At 37.7% G+C, this 25,850-nt stretch overlaps 1 protein-coding gene across 6 annotated transcripts in view; it reads left to right on the top strand.

Moving 5' to 3' along the window:
* The window catches only part of CDC14B (cell division cycle 14B), a 99,509-nt gene that overhangs the window by 68,261 nt on the left and 5,398 nt on the right, over positions 1-25,850 (top strand). For 2 of the 6 annotated variants that reach the window (XM_068552534.1, XM_068552528.1), the window contains exons 6-13: positions 2,020-2,086; positions 4,700-4,762; positions 6,851-6,938; positions 7,224-7,454; positions 10,644-10,782; positions 10,955-11,114; positions 11,826-11,923; positions 22,818-22,934. In XM_068552534.1, coding sequence (XP_068408635.1) covers positions 2,020-2,086; positions 4,700-4,762; positions 6,851-6,938; positions 7,224-7,454; positions 10,644-10,782; positions 10,955-11,114; positions 11,826-11,923; positions 22,818-22,934 — 963 coding nt within the window. Of the gene's footprint in view, positions 1-2,019; positions 2,087-4,699; positions 4,763-6,850; positions 6,939-7,223; positions 7,455-10,643; positions 10,783-10,954; positions 11,115-11,825; positions 11,924-16,361; positions 16,507-22,817; positions 22,935-25,850 lie in introns of those variants that run through there. The other 4 variants (XM_068552529.1, XM_068552530.1, XM_068552531.1 and 1 more) reach the window with 4 other exon arrangements.

Raw genomic sequence — 25,850 nt, 5'->3', positions numbered from 1 at the left:
GGAGGAAGGAGGTGTGGATGTGTTTAAAGTTGGAGGTGTTAATGAAATAAACATGAGTGAATAAAGAAAGATTCTTGTCTATTCAGATAATGTGGCAGAACTTTATCCAAGCTCAGATCAAGGCTTGACTAGAGCAGGGCTTGGCCCACAGTAGGTTTATTCAAAGTTATGCATTGAATAAATGCATCAAATCCTCACAAAAACTGAATCAACATGCCTTTAACTTGATTGGAAAAGAATTATCATAGGTTAAGAAGATAATAATCATAGCTAACTGAGGAGACATGGTGAAAAACATTGGGATGCAATTTGAGAGTTCATCGTCTTTCCACTGATAATTTTGATTTTGATTTAGACTAAACTACTTCATTTTCCTACCTTAGCTTCTTTATCTTAAAAACATTCCTTATTCCATGAAACAATTACTTGTACAAAACATTCCTTATTCCATGAAACAATTACTTGTACAAAACATTATTTGTGTTGATCCTATAAGTCAGTGGTTCTTAAACTTGAACATATATCACAATAACCTGGAGGACCCAGCCCCACCCCTAGAACTGGTCTGGGGTGGAGCTTGAGAATTAGCATTTCTAACAAGTGGGGTGGATGTTGGTGCTCCTTGCCCAGGGAGTATATTCTGAGAACTAATGCTGCAGGACATTTTATTTTTCTCCTTCCTGAATATTGCCAGTAAGCTATTGGTAAAAATCATTTTCTCGGTTGCATTGAGACCTTTCCTAGCTTTTGGAAGAGCAGCATTTAAATTCAAAAGCTTACAGAACAAAAATGGCACGTTGTAAGGCCTTGCGTCCAATCCTCATGAAGCCTAACATATACTTAAGTAAATCTAACCAATTCAGACAGTAATGTCTAAAACTGTCTTAGCTAAAAAGGATGCCCTTTTCTTTGATGTTAATGTTGCTATAATAGTCTATATTCTTAAAGTTTGTACAAGAACTAAACATTTTAAATGTGCCGCTTAATTTTTCAGGTAGGTGAATCACAGTGTGAAAACCCAACCACGGCAGGCAATTAATTATGGCTCCAGTAGCAACCTGGTTCCACATAGGGACCAAATAAGTACCATTCTGATAGGCACAGTTGCTTGGCATGCCTAGAATGATCATAATTAAATTCATTTTTATCTTGCCTAACTCTTAAAATTTTCACTTTGTAATGAAATGACTCAAGGTAGCCAAAAAGGAGAGGCAGGTGGGAATGGAGGAGTACCTTATTTTTCTGGACAAAATCTTAACTGACATAAGACATTTGTAGTAAGATTACCAACAGGTGTTGATGCAGTGTTGGGTGGGGCTGTCTAACTTAATTTAAGCACTTCTCCAATGTAGAGTGATTCTCCTAACAGTAGTTGACTCCTTAGTTTCTGTGGTTTTATTGGTACTGTTGTCCTTTAAGAACCAGAAAGAAGTTATCCAGTTAAATTGTTAAAAAGTATAAGAGCATAATGAGAGGAGCAAAATGCTTTTTAGCTTGCACCTATTATTTCAAATATTAGCTTGCTTTCCAAATTTTTTTTGCTACGTGGATGGAGATAAACACACACACACAACATGTATATACAGAATCAAAAAGCAGTCTTTCTTGCTAACAGTTTGACACAGTATTCTCCAGTTGGAAGGAAAAATTCAAATGCCGTTCCCTTTTGAGGGGAGGAGTACATACTATTGAGAAGTTGAACTCAAGAAGGAGCTTTTGAAGCTCAACTATTAAAGCCAAAAACAGTCTACAGAGATCATTTGAAATTTAAGATGTGGTCATTATTGATCCACATCTATAAAACAGTATCTACTGGAATAGGTAGAAATTACAATGAACTGTATAACAGTGACTTATCCTTTATTTAAAAACCAAAAGGCAAGAATTCTTTTTTTTTTTTTGAGACTGATCCTGAGTATGTGTTTGATTTTAAATTCTAATCAACTTTGTCTTGAGATAAGTGTACAGCAGAAAATTAAATTAACTGAGCTATGTATTTCAATACCTTTGGAATTTCAGAGATGCTGCCTATGGGAGTTGCAATTTCTACATTACACTTCTTGACTGTTTTTATGCAGTAAAGAAGGTAAGTGACTCGTAGGATACACCCAGTGTTGTGCTGGAGAACTTAAGTACAATGCAAGGAAGACAGGCCTTCTTCCCCAAAGATCTTCCAAGATGTGTATGATGTGAGAGGTATCCCATTTCCCTGCCAACATTAGAATGACACTAAACTAGAAAACAGATTATTCTGAATCTGAGTGCTTCTGTGCATGAGTTGGGGGAAAAGCCACTTGAACACAGGGAACAATAAGAAACAGTTTTGTAATTAGGTTCTAAATTCAGAACTGGTTTTGAATGTGTTATGATTTCAAAGAAAAACAAGAAGTAAATAGGTTACTGGTTTCTAAGTTCTCTTTGATTTATGTATTTTATGGGTCTGATTCCCACCAATTCTGTTTACAACAGACATTTCTATAACACAGTAACTGTCAAATACTTTGTTTTTGTATCTTCAAGCATTCAATTTCTAGTTCAACAGAAGTATTTGAGTAGCCCATTAGTTTGTTACTAGGTTTTATATAATACTAAGTATAGGTCACTACTGCTTTGTCAAAGCTATTTAAAAATAACTCCTGTGTTTTATAACCAGGGCTACTTGCTGTCTTTGACTCCAGGGGACAACCGTCATACCACATTTTAAATAAACAGGGTCCCCTGGAGTCATGTGATGCAGCAGACCCTGGTTATAACACTCACTCCCTCAGGTATATTTCTTGAACATCAGGGCCGTGCAAGAAACTAGAATTGTCAGTCAGTAGCCCTTGGATCAAATAAGCCTTCAAAAACATCTCAAGTTTGTGTGGCTTGTATTTTCAGAGGCAAAAGGAACCCAGGTTTGCTTTCTTGTATAATGAAACATGGTGGCTTTCTGAGAATTCTGACAGAAATTTTATGGGTTAAACTGAGACACCTAATTAGTATACAAATTCAGAGATTAATTATTATATCTTTTTTCCTATATAAGGCAATGAGGATGGACCTTAATTTTGGGGCTGAGTCCAGCAACTCTGTGGTGTATGGAGCTAATGGAGGTAGTTGCCGCAGGCTCTGAGACAGCTCCATGAGGCCGCAGTTTAGGCAGGTCATGGGCAGAGGAGGTGATCAGGAGATGGAGGGACAGTAGGTATAGATGACCCCTTCTAGCTACAGTTGCAGTCCTTGCCAGATGGACCCCAGGGAACTGCTGATGTAGCCAGGCATACTTGTCCTTGATCCTAGGGCTCCCTTCTCTCTGCTCCCAGCACCTTTTAAAACAAAGAAAGAAAAGAAGAAGAAACACTTATGAGGGCCTTGGAGATGGTCTACTATAACATTGGCTTTGTTTTTATCAGATGTTATATCCAAAGTTTAATTAGCTGTAACTATAGATCAAAGATTGCTTTTTTCATGCTACATTTAATTTTATTCAAGAGACAACAGCTTCTGATTTTCCATTTAAACATTTTCTATTTGTGACTGATTTTGAATATTATTGTGTATTTGAAATTTTTATAAATGTATCAATAATTATGTCTTGATTTTAGTAGTACTTTTTTTTAAGTGCTACTTCTAATAGGATCTCCTTATGAAATTCAAATAATAGAAATTCCCTGCAAACTGATACATTTTATGGTATCATTCTGTTATTTTACTGTATCACTCTGTTGTTGTATTATTATGTTATTGTATCATTCTAGTCCAAATATGATATATATTGGGTACTCTGAATTCAAAGAAATAAAATTCATCGTGGATTTGGTCTTGGAATTAGGACTTAAGCAACTATATTTTATAAAATGAGTTTTTTTTTGTTTGGTATTATAGCCTTCTTATTTCTCATTCATATTCCAGTAGTTTACATTTTGCACACTGGGTTTGCAGAATCACCCCTTCTGAACCAAGAATACCTTCTTGATCAAGAATTGTTGCTTACATACTGTCTGGCTCAGTCAGCTGGGAGAACGGTTGTCAGAGGCCGCCAGCTCGTCCTTGTCTCAGAAAATAGATACTGTGCTTATTTTGCTTAGCATGCTCTGCCCATTGCAACTCAGAGTGAGGCTACAGAGTAGAAGAGAAAATTCATGTATTTTTCCTTAATTGAAAGAAGGGTTTTTTCCCTCAAAATTTTGCATGTTAGTGTTGATCTCTGGGCTGTCTTTAGTATAGGGAACATTCATCTTTTAATTCAAGACTGTTCAGAATTTGAAAGTGAAGATGTTTATGAAATGTGTGGGATTTGATTGATATAAACTAACCCATGGTTTCTTTCCTTTATATTATTTATTTAGCAACCGTTGGGTTATGCATTATATTTGAAGCCTGAATGATGTTGATCTAATAAACTAGTAGGATTACTTTGAAGGCTTGATTATTTAGATCTTGCATGGATAGGATGACTGATGAAGGAAAATAAAAAATAAAATTTCATTAAAATAAATATTGTTAAAAAAATAAATATTGTTATAACTAATTTTCCTGATAATGGAAGCATTTAAAAGACATAGCCCACCTCCTTTGAAAGCTACTCAATGGAACATAATCTAAATATAATAATGTTTTTCTGGGGTGCCTCCTGATACTTATTATTAAGAAATTGGATTGGAAACTGTTTCCTTATTTGCATCTTTGTTATTAAAAGCTTTCCTTTGTATTTTAGGCAATGCAGTATGGCTTCCTTAATTTCAATTCATTTAACCTTGATGAGTATGAATACTATGAAGTAAGTTTTCAAGGATATTGTTTTTAACTCTTTTATGCATGTTTTACTTCCAGAAGTAATATTCTTATTTTTTGAAAAATCAAACAATTTAGATGTGTGTAGAGTGAAAAAAAAGTCAAGTCTTTTTTTCTCTTATTCCTATTTCTGTAGTCCTAGTTCATATTGATTTTTGCATTTGATACATCTTTCCAGAGTGAATGAGTGTGCTCTGGCATTTTTCTTTAATTTTTAGTTTAAATTTTTTTATTATTGATGACTTTCATACAGTGATTAAATGAGATAATGTTTGTTAAACCCTTAGCATAGGATCTGATGAAATGAATAGCCATTATACATCTAATTAACTCTGGAAAATATCTGTTTTTGTCAGAACCTATTGTTTCTGAGAAGTCAAGACACTTTTGGATGCAAATTACAAAAAGTAAACACAAATGGCTTAAATAAAATGGGGAAAATTTATTGATTTACGTAAATAAAAAGTCCAGGAGCTAGTGTAACTTCACTCATGACCAGATTCAGGTACTCAAGCACTTACCAGAAATTGGGCTGAAGCTAGTTTTGTTCCAAGGTCAGTTCTCCCCAGTTGGAATAAAGATGGCTACCAACAGCTTTGACTTACCCGTTTGATTTACCCAACTCATTGGAAAAGAAAATTCATAGCTCCAGCAGAAGACTCTCGAATTCCTCTCATTGACCTGGCTTAGATCATGTCTCTAGGCCTGACCTAGGTTGTGTTTTTGGTGAGGGTGGGGGATGAGTAGGTGTAGAATACTTTGGCCATCACAGGAGTGGAATCGGGTCAGCCCTATCAAATCATACAGACCAAGAAAGGTGGGGGGGGGGGGCACAGAGAGGAGAGAGTCCAGGCAGGCAAAACCACAGATGTCCTCTATGTTTTTTAATGTAGTGTATTTTTTTTTTTTTAATGAGTAGTTTGATTCTACCATTCTACCTTCCAAGTAGATAATGAGTAAGATGTTATGCTAAAGGTCTTTTCCAGCCAAGAATACTTGTGGAATCTTGTTTTTTTTTTTATCCTGCTATAGTTATCTTGAGCAGTCTCACTAATAATGGAGTGATTCCATAGACAGTACTTTATTCAGCAGTATCTTGAATCCTCAGATAACTGTTCTTTCACAATCAATTTTTAAAGTAACTATTATTTTAAACTCCTAAGTATAACTGAACTATTTTATTGATAAATTGGGTTAATAGTTACTACTAGTCACTACTGTGATGTACCAAACACTTGAAAGCATATTGTGTGATTCATTAGGCCAACTCTGCCTTTACTTCTGTGTAAGAGCAGTACATTTATAAAGTACAATATACATCAATATTTATTTACCATCTTAACTACTGAATATAATTGAATTATTAACACCATTTTTTGTGCTTCTCCTTATAAAATTAAACATTTAAAATAAAATATACTTTCTCTTTTTAGATAAGCAAAACTAATAAAAACACCAGTTGGTATTCCCTCAGTGTAGCACAGTGATGCCTTTATGTGTTTTTTACTAAGGAGTAATATAGGTGCTAATTAGCTTCCCTCTCGCTAATGCGGAAATTGCAGCATTGCGGGAGAGTAGCAGGGTCACCCACAAATGTCGTTTACTTTCAGTGAAACTGCATTGAGACACAGGGTAGCTACAGACCACCATGGTAGCTTTGTTTAGTCTCTATAAGTATATTTAGAAATTTTGGATTAGTGTTTTTCATTGAGTCCACGATGCCCATTTTATCCTGTTTTGAACAGGAATTCTCTGAATTCAGGATATATCTTACAAACTGTGATGCCTGTGATTCAATGAAATCTACCACACATTTCTCATTAAAAACTCCAGACTTCTGGTTTTACTTCAAAATCAGAACATGTGGCAATGCTTGTCCTCATTCCTGCTTACATCTTTTAGCTTGGAATGAACTCATCAATTCCCTTGGCTGATAATTAAGTCAAATAAATCAGTTTTGGGTTACTTGCCTGGCCTATAGATCTTAAGGCAACTCTTGATTTATTTCTTACCTGTTCTTAGGTACACGTATACATACACATACATTGATCTTGTTTTGGTCTTCCCTTTGCAGAAAGCAGAAAATGGAGATTTAAATTGGATAATACCAGACCGATTTCTTGCCTTCTGTGGACCTCATTCAAGAACCAGACTTGAAAGTGGTATGCAAATACATGGGACCAGTATAGTTTTGTTATTAAAAGTATCTATCCAGTATTTTCTTTTAAAAGAGGCCAAAGCTCGACTGTCTTAATTAAGTGTACGTGGACATTTTAGCACATCATTCTGCCTGAATTTTAACTTTTTAAATTTATTTTTTTCACAGTTATAATCAAACTGGTATTCAATCCCCAGTCCAGATACTGTTTCCACCCAGTTACAAGTGAAATTGTTATCCATTGTTTTCTTTCTGCATTTTACAGCATCTGGTGAATTTCTTTATGTAGGTTACCACCAACATTCTCCTGAGGCTTATATTCCGTATTTTAAGAATCACAACGTTACTACCATTATTCGTCTGAATAAAAGGATGTATGATGCCAAACGCTTTACGAACGCTGGTTTCGATCACTATGATCTTTTCTTTGCGGATGGCAGCACCCCTACTGATGCCATTGTTAAAGAATTTCTGGATATTTGTGAAAATGCAGAGGGTGCCATTGCAGTACACTGTAAAGGTATGTTTCTAGTGTTGGTTAAAAAATGGGGGGCATGAATGTATGTATGTGTAGAAACACACCGTACTCGTTTAGATTATATGCAAGGACACATGAAGATGCCTTTGTTTTTTATAGAGTGCTTTTTTTTCCTTTTGTGATTTACTTTTTTTTCTTAAAACCACTTTATTGAGGTATGATTGTCATAAAAAGGCTGTACATATAAAGAATGCTTTTACAACCCTAATTTCATATGGGAAGTATAGTAAATTAAGTTGTATTCATGGGTAATACTACAAAGGCTTATCACATTCATTTATTCATCAAATATCTATTCAGTGCCTACTTTGGTAGGTTCTGGCATATGTCAGTAAGCAGAGCAGACTCCAAGAGCTTATCTTTTGGACTTTATATTCTGACAAGTTGCTAGGCTTTCAGCAGCTAGAACAGTGCTTGGCACTTAATAAATATTTATTGAATGAATGTGTAATAACACATTGTATGAATATACTAGGATTTATTTAACTTTTCTCCTTTTGTTAGTTAACTAAGAAGGCAAGGGATACATTTTTGTTAAGAAAAATCCAACACTGGGGAAAAGAAAAACTAAACAGCAAACCTGGGGAATATCAGAAATCTAATCTCGAGAGTTCACACATTATAAGATTCAAATGTCCAGTTTTCACCAAAAAATCTCAAGATATACAAAGAAACAGGAAAGGATAGCTCATTCAAAGGAATAAAATGAATCAACAGAAACTGTCCCAAAGAAAGACCAGATGGTGGACTTACTAGACAAAGACATTAAAACAACTGTCGGGCTTCCCTGGTGGTACAGTGGTTGAGAATCCGCCTGCCAATGCAGGGGACACGGGTTCTAGCCCTGGTCTGGGAAGATCCCACATGCCGCGGAGCAACTGGGCCCGTGAGCCACAACTACTGCGCCTGCACGTCTGGAGCCTGTGCTCCGCAACAAGAGAGGCCGCGACAGTGAGAGGCCCGCGCACCGCGATGAAGAGTGGCCCCCGCTTGCCGCAACTAGAGAAAGCCCTCGCACAGAAACGAAGACCCAACACAGCCAAAAATAAATAAATAAATTTTAAAAAGAAAAGATGACTACTATCTTTGGGAAAAAAACAAAAAAACAAAAAAACTGTCTTTTGTTGTTGTTGTTCACCACATGGCATGCAAGGATCCCTGATCAGGGATTGAACCTGTGCCCCCTGCAGTGGAAGCTGATCTCTGCATCACCCTCAGGGTCATACTAACCTTCTTTTGAAGGATAAGCCATGTTTGCAACCTGTTACCTCTGTTGTCCAGTCCTATAGGATCCCTGAAACGTAAAAGCCTTCCTTTATTTCATCCTGTTTCTGTCCCCTTTAGTCCAAACTGGCAGTCTTCCAGTGTAATCCCATCAGTATTTTTAGCTTCTGATGAGATGGCTGATTAAATCCATGGGTAATATCTTTATGGAACTGATTTTTCAATCATACCCTTGGTATCCAGAACACACTTTCTCACTTTTTTCACAATGAATAGGCCTAGAATTTTCTAAATGTTTAGTTTCTCGTTCCTTTTTGCTTAACAATTACTTCTTCAATTCCTCTCTCTCCTCTCACATCAGTCAGGAGAAACCAAGCTGCACCTTTAACACTTCACTTATGAATTTAAATCTCCTTTGCTAATTATCCAAGGTTGTCACTCATAAGTTTTACCTTCCACAAAGCACTAGAACACAATCCAGCCAGGTTTTTTTGCCACTTCTTAACGAGGATTGCCTTTCTTCCAGTTTCCATGTGAGTCCGTTGGAATCACCATTAATGTCTGTATTCCTGCTACTAACAGCCCCTTCAAGGCAATCTAGGTTTTTTCTTTTCTTTTTTTTTTTAATTTAACATCTTCATTGGAGTATAATTGCTTTACAATGGTGTGTTTATCTAGGTGTTTTCTAACATGTGCCTTAAAACTCTCCCAGCCTTTAGAATTCCAATGCCAAAGTCACTTCCACATTTTTACATAATGTTTCAGTAGCATGCCACTTCACAAAATCTGTATTAGTGGGAGTTTTCCAGAGAAACAGAACTAGTAGGATGTATATATAGAGAGAAGGAGATTGATTACAAGGAATTGGCTTATGTGACTATATAGGCTGGTGAGCATAAAACCTGCAGTGTGAACTGGCAGGCTGGAGACCCAGGAGAGCGAATGGTGCAGTTCAAGTCCAAAGGCTGTCTGGTAGAGAATTCCCTCTAACTTTGGGAGGCAAGTATTTTTGTTCTGTTCAGACTTTCAGCTGATTGGATGAGGCCCACACACATTACGGAGGACAGTTGGCTTACTCAAAGTCTACCAATTTCATCCAAATACACCTGCCAGGTTGACACATAAAATTAACCATCACAGGAGGTAATGATACTAGTCTAGACGAGAGTAAAGGAGGACAGCAGGAATAGAGTGGAAAAAAAAGTCCACGTGCAAATAGGTATAAAAGTAGAGTAGAAAAAACAGTTGGATGAGGGAGAAAGTACAAGATTTTAAGCCTGTATTTTTGGAAAGATGGTGGTTCCATTAACTGAAAAGCCAGAGTATAAAACACTGCACTTACTGAGAATCATTGCTTAGAAAGTGATTTTCAATCTTGGCTAAACATAGAATCAAGTGAGGGATTTTAGGAATCTCTGTGTCCAGGCTGCATCACATACCAATTAAAACTCTCCGGTTGGGCTTCCCTGGTGGCACAGTGGTTAAGAATCCGCCTGCCAATGCAGGGGACACGGGTTCAAGCCCTCATCCGGGAAGATCCCACATGCTGTGGAGCAACTAAGCCCGTGTGCCACAATTACTGAGCCTGCGCTCCAGAGCCTGCGAGCCACAACTCCTGAAGCCCTGGCGCCTAGAGCCCGTGCTCTGCAACAAGAGAAGCCACTGCAGTGAGAAGCCCGTGCACTGCAACGAAGAGTAGCCCCCGCTCACCACAACTAGAGAAAGACCGCACACAGCAACAAAGACCCAATGTAGCCTAAAATAAAGAAAGAATAATAAAAACAAACAAACAAAAAAACTCTCCAGTTGATTGTACTGTGCATCAAAACATGTGAACCACTGTTGAGGGGAGCAGAATCATGGGAAGCTTTTTTAAAAAATTCTACCTGCCCAACGAAATTCTGGAGCACATGACACCAGGTCTCATTGGTTTGTTTATTTTCCTAGCTGGCCTTGGACGAACAGGCACTTTGATAGCCTGCTACATCATGAAGCATTACAGGATGACAGCAACCGAGGCCATTGCTTGGGTCAGAATCTGCAGACCTGGCTCAGTGATTGGACCTCAGCAACAATTTTTGATGATGTAAGTGGATGGAGAGCTTTTGTAATTCCTCGGGAATGCATGGGTCTGGAAAGTGGTGGGAAGTAGAATTTTCCTTAGGCTCCAGTAACAGCAGATAGTCTAGTAGGAGAAAGTTGTTTGTATGTATCTTTCTGGAAGGCTGTATTTTGATATTGTTACTTAAATACTGTAGGAAACAGGCAAGCCTCTGGATGGAAGGTGACTATTTTCGTCAAAAGTTAAAGGGTCAGGAGAACGGAAAACACAGAGCAGCTGTCTCAAAACTCCTCTTGGCTGTTGATGACATTTCAATCAATGGGGTCGAGAATCAAGACAAGCAAGAACATGAACTGGTAATCGAACCACCCCCATCACACTGTTGTCATTGCTTTAAGTGCTGTTGAGAACTTTTTAGGGCATGGAGAAAATTGTAGATAAAAATAATAAAGCACATTTTGAGGGATTATCGTCACACATTTTTTATACTTATAGCCCTCTCTAGGAACTTTTTAGTCAAAGTAGTTAAAACGAGGTTATGTGTCCATAAAACTAAAGTTTACTTTTTGTTTACTCACAAGGCACTGGTGATAAAAAGAGGTATGTGAAGTACACTCTTTAGATGGACCTCGTGACACCCCTTTCCCCCATTTTTTTCCTATTTCATGGTAGCTGATTTAGGGAACCAATTGTTCTCAGATGGGGAACTTTAAAGAACCAAGAGTTTAGGGGGTAGCAGTACTATATTAAGTGGTGGTAAGTAGATTGTGAAATTTAAAAGAGAGTGTTTTCAATACTGAAAACCCATTATGCCTCTTCACTGTCAAAATGTTTTATAACAAGAGTGCTATTGGGTTCTTTGTCTATGAAAGTCAACTTTTGGTTGTCTCGAAATGTGTCCGGTACCTTTATTTTGAAAGCAGCAAAATATTTTAGAGTTCATCAGAATGTTGAAGTATATTTATATGTGTCTATGTATGATCTATATGGGTAAATGTAGCTGCTATGCTTCGCTGCATTAATAAGTCAGCTTAAATCATTAGCTCAGTGTTTTTCTACTTACACAGTACAGTGATGACGACGAAATCAATGTGGTGACACAAGGTGATAGACTTCGAGCCCTGAAAAGCAGAAGACAATCAAAAACAAACGCTATTCCCCTCACGTGAGTCTGATTTCCTTCGTGTGGTTGTAGTTATTTAATTTGTGTATAAGGTCCTTCATGAGCATTTTTTCCTGTACATTTTCTCCATGGTTGCATGCCCATTATGCCACTTTGAAATGAATATCTGCTTTATTTAAAATCTAAGGGTGTTGCCTAAGAAGCTCTTAGCTATCCTTTGATTATCTCTGTCTTCTGTTGCAACCTCGCTAGCTCATATAGACAGGAAAGCACTATTCGGAGTGATTTTTCTCCATGGATAATAACTGTCGACTAAAAAAATATTCACAGCCTAAAAGTTGAGAGTTATGTTTCATTTGGCGGAAATTTTTAGGACTTGAAGAAGCCCGGGAGGCAGCATCTCAAGTAACCCTGAGAGAACTGCTCCAAGGAGGTGAGGAGGGAGCCAGGATATATAGGAGTTTTGCAGCAAAGGTAGTCTGAATGTCAAAAGATTACTGTTAATAAGAGAAAATAGGTATCTCAAGTTAAGGAATTTAGCGCTTTTCTATGTATGGGAAGATGCAAGAGTCTGGGCTCACTGAAATAATTCCTTTGATATGCTCCTCAGCTATCTGGGGCCAGTATCTATGCTGAGTTTCCTCAGGGCTCACCATGGGGAGGAGGAGTGGCTGCAGTCTGATGGCTGCTAGATGGCAGGTATTCTTTCCTTCCTGAGTTCCCTTAGGGCTCACCAGCTCATTGTTGGCTTGTGGCTGTAATCACTGATGACTGTGACATCCTTTGTTTACTGATATGACACACAGTATTCCATTTCTCATAAACATGTTACATCCTCAAGAGAGCGACAGCAGATATAAACTGTAGAATAACTGTAGGTTTGTCCAGAGTTATTAAAATTGTGAATTTCTTTAAATTTACTACCGTATTACACATAATCTGTTTTGATATGGTAAACTTTAATTAGTGGTGACATGGTGGCTTAATGTCATTATATTATTTTAAGTCAACAGTGAATTGATTAAACTATATTTTTGTATTAATTTTTTGTTGGAGGAATTTTTCAAGTTACAGAAGAAGGTTTAGTATGGAGATAGGAAGTTTTATAGTTATTGGGTTGTGTGTGTGTCCACTTATACTTGCTTCTGTAAGTGTTAGTCGGGATTCAATCTCATGGAACGTCCAGGATTGTTAGAAAGATATGTAGAATCAAGAACTTGACCATTGTACTTTTTTTCTAGGGTATTCTTTAGTAGATGCTCCCACCTATACCAATGGATTCCTTCCTTCTAGTACCTTTCATTGTGGGGTGGGTGCCAAATTTCACACCGCCCCCCTTTTTTGGTGATGGAGATAGGTCATCTTAGTATTCAGTAAGCATCCTGTAATATGGCAAGGAACTATGACATAGTAAATGGTTATGGCAGAGAAGAACAGGCCTTTTTAATTAAAAGTAGTTCTTCACTGGTATCTTCTCATAATCTTAAAATCCAAAGTAGAATTACACTTAAGGGATGTGTCATCATGGGCCACTGCCTTGGGAGATTCTTAAAAGACCCAAAGAAAAGGAACGAGTTTTCCAAAATAAAGTGCCATGTGAATGAAAGGCATCAGTATTGATTATAGGCATTAATTAAGCATTCTCTTTGCTGTTTAGTTGTGCATTCAATCAACTAGAATGCTTTAAATAATTTATTTAATTCCAAATGCCATTTTGTTTTTAATTTCATTATAAGTCTTCATTTAAGGTCTTAATGGTTCTTTTTTTTTTTTTTTTTAGTTACTATTTTTTAAATTAGTTTATTTTTAATTTATTTTATCTTTGGCCATGTTAGGTCTTCATTGCTGCACGCGGGCTTTCTCTAGTTGCGGCAAGCGGGGGCTACTCTTCATTGCGGTGCACGGGCTTCAGTAGTTGTGGCACACGGGCTCAGTAGCTCCACGGCATGTGGGATCTTCCTGGACCAGGGCTCAAACCCGTGTCCCCTGCATTGGCAAGTGGGTTCTTAACCACTGCGCCACCAGGGAAGCCCTTAATGGTTCTTTTTATTTAGAAATAGTATAGTCCCTCCAAATAATCATTCTGAAGCCAATTTTAGACAGGAGGAAATAGCTGGTGCCCTAGAGCAGTGCTTCTCAAACTTCAGTGTGCATTTGAGTCTCCTGGGAAGCTTGTTAAAATGCAGATAATGATCAGTGGGTCTGGGGTGCCATCTGATTCTGCATTTCTGGCAAGCTTCCAGGTGTTAAAGATGCTGCTGGTCCAGGGACCACACTTGGAATCACAAGCCCTAGAAAATGGATGATTTTGTGGGTTGCTTTTAGTCATGTCCAGATTTTTCCTTCTGTTTTTAAGAATCTGCAGCATCAGTTTATTTCTCAATAGCTTGTTGCCTTCTGTTCAAAAGTCAAGTTGGGAGTCAGGGATGGGAATTCTGCTTAGTCAAAGGTTCTTGAGTTCGATAGGGCTTATAGGAAATTTTCTGTAGTTACTCTGAGTCTGCTATCTTGTGAATATGTTTTATAAGAGTTCAAATCATTTGATGCTCCTTTCTAGAAAAATGAGACTATAAAAGTCTCTTCCATAGCTCATGGATTTGTGGAAACATAAAAGAAAACAATAAATGTAGACTAAAATTAGAAATATTGTTGGAAACCAAAGATGACACTAGATGCTATGACATCTATCTTGGTATGTGAGGTTCCCTGGGGTGGTAGTTGATGGATGGCTGAATGATAGTAACTAGCAAAGACCAGTGGAGGAAAGACCAGCCTCTGTGCTATCCATTTGCTTAGTTATCTATTTACACCCCACCTTACCCTAAAAGGAGTAAAGAACACTGGCCCTTTGCTCTGAAGCACTCTTGGCATTCTTGGCATGTGTTAAAACAATCTTTTTTTTTTGGCCACGCCTTGCGACTTGTGGGATCTTAGTTCCCCTATCTGGGGTCGAACCTGGGTCCTCAGCAGTGAAAGTGTATTCCTAACCACTGGGACTGCCAGGGAATTCCCTAAAACAACCTTTTACTTGGTAAAAGTTAAAAAAAAAAGCTAGCTCAGGATTCCCTTTAATTGTAATTGTAATCCCCCAAAAAATAGAATAGTCCCCAAACCACCCTCTTCCCATACACACAATTAACAAGATTTTAGGTCACACTTTTAAAGGAAAAGCAAAATGCTAAAATTCTAAGCTCTTAATTATGCGTAAACACTCTGGGAGATTTAAGATTAGTCACAGCAGATTTTCCTTCCTTCTCCTTCCTTATCCCTTACTGCTTTTTCAGACCCTCTTTGCTGTTACAGTCATCTCATTTTTGCTCTATTTGTAGCTCTTTTGGCCCTAGAAGAGGAGGTCAACTGGAGATTTCCTTTCCTTCCCAAGTGTTTGTTGTTATTTTAGAAATATTTAAAAGTCCCCTGAGAGAGAGAGTTTGCAGCAGCAGCTTGGGTTGAAAAATCTAAATTCAATTCCTGCCTCCTGATTTTGACCCATCTGTCAGTGTGGACATGTTATTTTGCTTCACTGTTGGTACTTAGCCAAATGAAAATGTAAGAGGGAAAGTTAATTAAAAATATATGAGTACTGGTGATTCTTAAAAGAAAGTTATAGTACATAAAGTAATCCAGTCATTGGTTTCTGTTTTACAGTCAATATTTGGGGAGAATTAAGTGTTAGAAATTGTAAAATTGGTAATTTTGTCAGAGAGCTTGTCTGAGCCTGACTACCATGAAGACAGGAAATTATGTAGCACCATGATCTTGAAGTGATCTTCAGGATAATGGCAAGTATATTATTGTCTGTGCTAAAACAGATTGGGTAGATTTTGTAACTTCATCCATGCTGCCTATCTTTCTGCATTGTGCTGATGATTTCTGCTAGGTTTGTTAGGGGCGAAGGAAATGATGCATGAAGAGTGGAAGTGCATCCTATGGGAACAGGTAAAAATACAGATATAGTTAGCCTTGAAAATCCCTTAAAACCACCTAAACAGTACAGTGTAGGTGGGTATGTTTCATCATTGAAAAATAATTCTCATGCCGTGAGCTTTACTAGAGGAACAAATGAAAATCTATAAAGCAGACACAAGCCTCTGTCAGTTCAGGGCTTTTTTTGTTTGTTTGTCTGGTTGCTTTTGCTTCCTTTTTCTCTGTGATTTGGTTTTCTGTGTGCATATTGTGCTTTTTGAAGAATTTCAATCGCATAGCTACGACTCTAATTTCAGTATCATACAGTTAAATTAACATGGGGTAGTTATCCAACTAGAGATTGGGTCTAATCTTTCTTTACCAAATATCAAATCTGTTTAAAACTGAAGACAGCATTTCTTTCCAACATAAAATGGCAAAATTTGATCCCTGTTTCCTGCTCCTTTGCATCGCAGGGTATCTAAAATTCACACGTGGCTTTATTTATTTATTATTTTATTTATTTTGGCTTCCCAATTTGAACATCTGTTCTTTCCCCTTCGCCCCTTTCCAGATGTTCCCTAGCTGTGCTGACCTCTGCACTGTGTAGTGTTGTCATCTGGTGGATTGTTTGTGACTACATTCTCCCCATCCTGCTATTCTGTCTCGATGGTTTAAGAACACAGTAGCCATCAGGACCCTTGACAGATAGCTGCTGTGTAAGTGTCCCATTCCACTTCTCTACTAGTGCTCACCTCTGGTGTCCAGTGTGTTTCTCATGATGCATGTTTTTCTCACTATCAGCTCTTCTAGCTTTGTTGATTTGCCTTTTTTCAAAGGTTCTTATTCTGAATCATTGCACTTCATGGGTTGGTGGCAGGGAAGGAAGTCTTCTCTGTTACTTTCATACCAGGGATATTAAAAGTAACACGCTTCGTTTAAGATGTGCTTACTCTTAACAGATTTTTTGAAATAGCAATTTATGATGACAATGACGTAGTTTCTTTTTCTTATCAAAAATGTATAGTTAGTTTGGGGTAATTGGGGTGGTTTTCTTTCAGTCAGTTGTCTGTACAACTTTCCTCTGGTTTTCTAGAGTAAATATCGTTAATATATCCTTTCCAATCTAGCAAAAAGAATTTTCCCACTGGTTTTCTGCTGTTAGTAAAGACTTTATTTTGTAGCCATGAGGTCTAGTGAGCATTGCATCCTTTTTCACCTCTGATTCTGCCATTGTACACGGTGCTCTCTCAGCAGGCACCTGCCTCCCTAATAAATCTTCTGTCTTGAGTGTGCAGAATTTTCTCCTCTACCTCGTTTCACTTCCTCCCCTTTAGGGAATACAGTTAAGTATAGTTTTCAACACTTGGTGTTGAATGAAGATAAGAAAGCAGAGAAAACTGGAGTCCCTTGTTTATGTTTGTGTTTTCACATGACAGGCACTGTGCTCCTTTTTCCTTCCCACTTTCCTCCTTTCCCGAAAGTAACTAGAATGCTTTTATTAGGTTAATAGAGGCAGAATTTGTATTCTCTTGATATCTTTCGTCATTAAATGAATACCTTCACAGTGAAGAGACTCCTTTTCTGCAGAAGAATGTGGCAAGAAGCTTTCCGGGAACATCATGTTAAGACCAAGAGCACAGAAAGGAGGGTGTATCCTGTGAGACTGTGGTTCACCATTACCCTCTTATGTCTAGGCTGCATTCTTTTTTTCTCTGAAACTTTTTCTTTAGCTCAAATTTTAAGAATTTCTTGTCTTGTTCCAACTTGGACTTGGGAGTTATAAAGGAATACAAAAGTGCCTTCTAGGATCTCCTCCAAAGTAAAATTCCATTGCAACCAACTCTAGTACTTTGTGGTTCGTTGAATGTTTTCAAATGGCTAGAAAAGATTTAAAAAACTAGCAGATGCCATTCTTTTCAAAATTAAGGAAAAGCTGCTTAACATGAACCTATATATGACATTTTAAAAAAATCTTATTAATACAAGCTTATTACATAGGCACATATGCTATGTTTCTCATACGGATTATCCCTTCAGGTGTTTTGTTCCTTTACTTCTCTTATTGAGCCTAGATTTCACACATTTGGACTCAGGGCCGTCACACACTGCATAGATTTATTCTTCTCAAACTATTCCGAGTGGCAATTTCGAACAGGTGGAGTCATTGCTAATAATGTTTAGGCATTTCATGGTTGTATTATTTTTTGCTGGGTAAGTTTAAAAAATGGTCTCTATCAGGCTCTTTTTAATATTCTATGTAAGACATAACGTTTTTTGTTATTACTGACATTTGCCATTGTATTTCTAGCCCAAAGGAGAGTATTCACTTTAGCCTACCCTGATTAATTTGGAATTTACAGAAACAAAAGCTTTCAACAATAACAATAATGTAAACAGATATAATCCTTATAATTATCCTTTGAGGTGACTACTCATGGGCACTGTTGCTGACATTCACCTCTATTGGCTGGTGATGTAGCATCGCCTGATGGGTTGTTTCCTGGCATGCCTGGAGAGCTTCCTTATAACAGCACTTCACATGCTGCTTCAGACCTTTTAGACAGTGGGAAAGGCATCTCTGCAGGTTGCAGGGCCTCAGGCCCATCATTTTGCAGGCTCTTTTTGTATCAGTGGTGGACAACCAGTGTAAATAGTGCATGGTTGAGCTGATGGATTCTCTTCTTGGAATGAACATTTATTTTCAAAGTACTTTGTGACTTGATAGGTGAGAGACCTGGCTTTTCAATTTTTTGCTTTGCCTCAAGTTGCAGATATCTTTGTATCCAAAATCGGAAAATATTGGGCCTCAAAAGATACTGCAGAGAAGAAAACGAACTCTAGTATGGGCAAGAGATAGAAGGTAGGACTGAGGGTTCTATCAGGAAAAGATGGAAAGGAGAAATGACATTTGCTGAATGTTGTCCTGCAGGGCCATGTGATTGGCCTAGTGTGCAAGGTGGGGGATAGTGAGTTCCCACATCCCTGTGGCAGAGTGAATACTTCACACGTTTGCTAGCTTAACCCACCTTAGGGTGTTAACTTGTAGGATATCTCAGGTAATATCTAAGTGTAGTTGCTGTGTTTCCTTCCCACTTTATTGATGCATAACCTACAGATGTAATAACTGCTCTGTTTTTAATGCAAATAACTGGTGACCTGAATCTTTACTGATGAGATTAATGCATTTCAAATTTCTGTCATGCTCTCATTTTCAAAATTGCACATAAATTATTAGCTATTAATAGTATATTACTACCCAAAGCAATCTACAGATTCAATGCAATCCCTATCAAACTACCAATGGCATTTTTCACAGAACTAGAACAAAAAATTTCACAATTTGTATGGAAACACAAAAGACCCCGAATAGCCAAAGCAATCTTGAGAACGAAAAATGGAGCTGGAGGAATCAGGCTCCCTGACTTCAGACTATATTACAAAGCTACAGTAATCAAGACAGTTCGGTACTGGCACAAAAACAGAAACGTAGATCAATGGAACAGGATAGAAAGCCCAGAGATAAACCCACGCACATATGGTCACCTTATCTTTGATAAAGGAGGCAAGCATATACAGTGGAGAAAAGACAGCCTCTTCAATAAGTGGTGCTGGGAAAACTGGACAGATACATGTAAAAGTATGAAATTAGAACACTCCCTGACACCATACACAAAAATAAACTCAAAATGGATTAAAGACCTAAGTGTAAGGCCAGACACTATCAAACTCTTAGAGGAAAACATAGGCAGAGCACTCTATGACATAAATCACAGCAAGATCCTTTTTGACCCAGCTCCTAGAGAAATGGAAATAAAAACACAAATAAACAAATGGGACCTAATGAAACTTAAAAGCTTTTGCACAGCAAAGGAAACCATAAACAAGACCAAAAGACAACCCTCAGAATGGGAGAAAATATTTGCAAATGAAGCAACTGACAAAGGATTAATCTCTAAGATTTACAGGCAGCTCATGCAGCTCAATAACAAAAAAACAAACAACCCAATCCAAAAATGGGCAGAAGACCTAAACAGACGTTTCTCCAAAGAAGATATACAGATTGCCAACAGACACCTGAAAGAATGCTCAACATCATTAATCATTAGAGAAATGCAAATCAAAACTACAATGAGATATCATCTCACACCGGTCAGAACGGCCATCATCAAAAAATCTAGAAACAATAAATGCTGGAGAGGGTGTGGAGAAAAGGGAACCCTCTTGTACTGTTGGTGGGAATGTAAATTGATACAGCCACTATGGAGAACAGTATGGAGGTTCCTTAAAAAACTAAAAATAGAACTACCGTACGACCCAGCAATCCCACTACTGGGCATATACCCTGAGAAAACCATAATTCAAAAAGAGTCATGTACCAAAATGTTCATTGCAGCTCTATTTACAATAGCCAGGACATGGAAGCAACCTAAGTGTCCATCATCGGATGAATGGATAAAGAAGATGTGGCACATATATACAATGGAATATTACTCAGCCATAAAAAGAAATGAAATGGAGGTATTTGTAGTGAGGTGGATGGAGTTAGAGTCTGTCATACAGAGTGAAGTAAGTCAGAAAGAGAAAAACAAATACAGTATGCTAACACATATATATGGAATCTAAGGGAACAAAAAAAAAAAGGTCATGAAGAACCTAGTGGCAAGACGGGAATAAAGACACAGACCTACTAGAGAATGGACTTGAGGCTATGGGGAGGGGTAGGGGTAAGATGTGACAGGGTGAGAGAGTGGCATGGACATATATACACTACCAAATGTAAAATAGATAGCTAGTGGGAAGCAGCCGCATAGCACAGGGAGATCAGCTCGGTGCTTTGTGACCACCTAGAGGGGTGGGATAGGGAGGGTGGGAGGGAGGGAGATGCAAGAGGGAAGAGATATGGGAACATATGTATATGTATAACTGATTCACTTTGTTATAAAGCAGAAACTAACACAACATTGTAAAATAATTATACTCCAATAAAGATGTTTAAAAAAAAATAGTATATTACTTCACATGAATTGTTTACACTAATTTTATAGAGGAATAAGTACTTTTAAAAGGATGTTTCCTATCAGCCTAAAATATGATTTAGCAGTAATTTCTTGTTTTGAATAGTATTTAAACATAATAGCTAACTTAAGAAATCAGGAGGTAAATTTCCTAAGCAGGCAATGTATTGGCTCTTGTTTTTTTCCTCATATTAATGATTTTACAGTGTGATAGTTGATACTTTTGACCATAAGTGGCCTCAAATTATTTGAAGAGTAGATGTTGTATTTCCAAAAAAAAGCCAACAGGAGTCTCATTTTCTCCATTTGTAAAAAATGGAGATAAAACTCATGAACCTCACTGAGTGGGTGAGAGGCCTCGGGACAGTAGTGGCAGCACCAAGCCCTGGGCCTGGGCCTTCGAAATAGCAATGGAAGCATTGCAGTTTGTTTTTTTTAATGAAAAATTCTAGATTCACATTCTTAACAGAGACAACTAAATATTTCCTCTTCACTTTATAAAATCGGAAAGAATTTAAAAATAAATCCCTGTTTTCAAGGATAGAATTTATATGCCAGGGCAGTTGGTACCCTCTTAGATAATATAATTATGTCTGCATATACATTTTCTGTTTTGTTAAAACAGTCAACATTTAGGATGATAAAACTTTATCAGAAATCCTGAATCAAGCATTGGCTCATTTACCCAGGATCAGTTTCCCTCAGTGAGATTGAAGGCCTGATTCATAAGACTTTCAGAAATGGTTCTTGGATAAAGAGAAACAGCTAGGCTAGGAGTTCCCCTCCCTCAGCCTTCTACTCCTCTCCCCCAAATGGCTCGAAAACCACTGACCTCCAGACTTCTGCTCTGGTGCAGTACAACCCATTGTTTTTTTAGTGATAAGTTAGTATTTTACTAAATGTTGAATATCCTATGGTTTGAGTAATATTAAGATTATAAGAATTTACTACATTTTAAGGACCTGGCTTTGGTTATTAACTAATGTGGTGTTAACACAGGCATAGGAGGTAGGACTGACTGCTAGTTCGTTGTAATGGTTTCTTTTTACGCATGAGCTGGGTTCTCATAAGTTGTTGTTGGCTATCTCACCTTTATGTTTGGATATGAGAGGAGAAAGCTTTTTAAAGTATTTTCTCTCAAAGATAAATAAAAGTTGAGTATATGTAAATGTGTATGTATGCAGTTCAGTGTTTTAGTCCTTATCTCTTGAAGAAAAGAATTGCTTGTAAAATTTTTTGGTGTTTTCTGCTGTTGTCCCTCTGACAATTCAGTGAGGAATTTTAAAACACCCTCTACTTTTGAACAGGTATTCTGTGTGGGCTTTATCTGAGGGTGTTCTTTCTGATTCATGAATTTGCCTCCTGGGCAGTCTACTCCCATAGGTCTCACTCAGTTCCTTGAGATGTCTAGAGTTTAATTAAATCAAGTTTCACAAAATTTAAACAGCTTCACTTTAATGGTACTGGGTGACTTTGTAAGTGGTTGTAAGCCAGCCCAAAAAATTCTGTTTGAACATACTTCTAAGATTTGAAATGTTATAAAAAATTACTGTTGATTTGATGTCTATTGCTTGTACTTCCAGCTCTGAAGAGTGAATACTGTATATATATTTATATTCGTAGTCTTTAGAATTTGGGGCTTTTAAATGATTTCTTGTTTTCATGACTAGAATTCTGAGAATTTATTTTTACTTTGGGGCACAAAAATTTGTCTTACTGATTGATTTCTTTGGTGTGGGAATTGCTTGACATGCCAGGTCATTTCATTTTCCAAAAGCAAAGTTCTTTGGTTATCTTTGTGTAAACCTTCATAGGGAAATGAGATGCTTTATTTCAAAAGACCTTGATGTAAAAGTGTGTTTCAAATTTTTTTTTTGGCAAATGTGTTTATGGAAAATCCTTTCCGTTCTCAAGAAAATAATTTGCACTAAAGTGCAAAAGTGCCTTCCTCTGTCAAGTATTTGCACATTGCTTCAGTGAATATAATGTTATCTTTTTTCAACTGTTTTCAGAGTAATTCTTCAGTCCAGTGTTCAGAGCTGTAAAACATCTGAACCTAACATTTCTGGCAGTGCAGGCATTACTAAAAGAACCACCAGATCTGCTTCAAGAAAAAGCAGTTTTAAAAGGTGAGAAAAGAATCCTACTCTTCTGAAATGTTCTAAGCATTGGTTTTCCAGTTTAATCTTCTGGAGATAGAAACGAAGACAGGAGAAAGCAGAGTCCCTGTGGCAGGAAATTAATCAAAAATGTTTGACTTGTTCATCATCTAAGACAATCTGGACCATTTTAATTTGGGGTTTTGTTTTGTTTTTTTTACAGAGGTGATTCTCAACACTGGAAATGTGGTCTCTGGGTCATAATATGGGAAAGTTGAGAATGCTGTACTTCTAAGTTCTTAAATTAAGAACTTCCAAAGCTCTCTGTCAGGACTTGGAGGAAATCTTTCTGTCTGTGTATCAGATCCAGCATAATTGTTGGAGAATTAGTTGCAAATAAGTGTGATGGTGGAAAAATGAGAACTCTCTTGAGTTTGGGATCCTTCTTTACCTAGTGACTATCCTCTTGTCCACAGTCTACATATACCCAAGGGCGCTAGCTTTTTCACTTTCTGGCCCAGCATCTTTCACTTCCTTCATTAATAGAGGCTTTCACAAAAAAATGGACATGTTCTGTGACCAAATCCATTACTCACCATTGTTTTTGGTTGTTTATCATGAACTGAGACATTTCATTTTTAACATGTTCCAAAAACAGATCCCCTTTTAGGGGAGAGCAGATTGCCCACTTCCTATCATCTCAGGAGGGATAGGCAGGCAGGCACCTTTTTTGTGTTTGTGTATCTTTGCCTTGAGCTGGCAACCCATGCGGTCCTGAGCATGACAGTACCGTGCTCAGGGCACAGTGTTGTCTTATAGACACCACAAGCAACCTGAAGGTAATCTGAACCAGACTTTAAAACGTCCTTCACAGTTTTCCTTGCTTCTTTTTGACTTCCCTGCCCTCAGATCTTTGAGGCTTTGGGCCTGCATTGACCTTCAGTGCTAAGGTAGTCTCCGGTGCAGTCCCACGGCAGCCTGTGTCGTGGGGGACTCACTGACAATCTAGAGGGCTCTGTGTATTTTGCTTTTGTAAGGAATTGTTCCATTCTGCCACTCTCCTTCTTTGCTGATTCTTTTGTACAGTTTTACTACAATCTTTTACTTGCCTGAGAACATGATAGTGCCTCAATACAAGTATTTGAGAATTGGGCACTGACTCATGATTTTAGGGTTTAAAACTTTTTATTAGGAAGGTATCAAATATTCATACTCTTTTTACTCTAATTCACTGAGAAGAATATTAGAGAAATACTGACAAAAAGTCAGATTTAGGTACATTATAACATAATATCAGAATGTTATTTATAATAGTAAGAAATAGGAAATGATTGATGAATTCTGCCAAATGAATCGAGAGTCACGTTTTCAAAGGAAAGTTAATGACCTGGGTTAATTGCTCATGGAGCAATAAGTGAAAAGGGCTACACATAAAAATTATGAAGTATTGCTCTAATTTTGTAAATGTAAAATATACTTTATATATATGTGTGTAAAAGAGTATAGATGTGTAAATATTTGTAAGCTTAAATATTTATAGATGTGGACATTTCTATTGGGTCGGCCAAAAAGTTCGTTCGGGTTCTTCCGTAACATCTTACCCAAAAACCCAAGAGAACTTTTTGGCCAACCCAATATATATGTAGAGAAGTAAGATAAAGGAAAAATATGCCATAACACTAACAGTTCTTCTGGTTGGTAGGACATTTGGGGATTTTTTTTCTTTTTTTTATCATTTTCTTTTTTTCTAACTTTTCTACAATAAATGAGGGGAAATGCGAGGTTTTTTAACTTTGACACTTTTATGTAAATTAAATTATTAAAAATTCAAATAAAGGGCCTGCTGTTGATGATAATTAGACATGTTTTGAATGGACATATTCTTTTCAGACTTCTATCACATCCGAGTGTGTTTTGCACATTTAATTCTGCCTTCTGCTTTTCTGGATGGCGCTCTGCAGGTTTCAGAGGAGTTGGCTAGAGTCCTGGAGCCGGGACTGCACTTGCCCGGTCACACCCCATTCCTCTTAGGGTGTGGCCCTATGGCAGTTTTTCCATCTAGGTCTTGTCTAGTGATCTAAGCTTGTGCTTCTCAGCAGAGGTGGTTCCTGATTGCGGTGAGCATCTGCCTGAGGTCCCTGGACTTGTTGCTTTGAGGGCTCTAAAGTAGAGTTCAGACTGAATAGCTTGACCAAATATTGAAATGGCCCAAAGATTTAAGCAGTTTTCAGGCATTCGGGATAGTGCTGAAAACTAAAAAGACTTCTTCTAAATTCTGAAATGGACTTTCAGAGATTTGGAGGGGCAAAGAAGTAAAACAACGAGAGTTAATTGGGTTTCACAGTGCTTTTAACCACGCCCTCCATGCCGGGTCTCCTTTACCTCTTTCTGGGCTTTGGCCTGTATTGACATCACCTTAACTGTGACCACATACAGCTCACAAGAGAAAGGCAAATATGTTATGCACAGGTCCCATTGCCTGCTTCTAGGAAATAATGGGACTCAGCACCCAAGGTGTAGCCTGAAGTTTTTGTCCCATGGGATAGTATTCGTTTTTGGTTGGAGGGTAGTGAGAGAATTAACACAATTGTACATAATCTGATTCAGGACAAAACAATATGAGCTAAGACTGTTGAGTAATTTTAAAGTATTGAATAGAAATCTTTTCTTTGAACAGCAATACACACACACACACACGCACACACAAAATAGTACACCATTTTTACACCATTTCCGTGTACATTCATAAACACTTTCAAGGAGCCAGGGTTGCCAGTCTGCTGTCATTCCCATTTGTGAGGCCTTCTCTCTTGCAGGTTGATGTTGTTTGCACGTCATCATCATCATCTCTATTGTGCCATAGAACTTGACCTTTCATTTCCATGTTCTATTCTACTCTTCGAGGCTTTCCAGGATGAAGACCTCACCAAAATTCACTTTCCATTG

This window comes from Eschrichtius robustus, chromosome 10, assembly GCF_028021215.1.
Source record: "Eschrichtius robustus isolate mEscRob2 chromosome 10, mEscRob2.pri, whole genome shotgun sequence".
Lineage (NCBI taxonomy): Eukaryota > Metazoa > Chordata > Mammalia > Artiodactyla > Eschrichtiidae > Eschrichtius > Eschrichtius robustus.
This window is presented reverse-complemented; position numbering and strand designations above follow the sequence as displayed.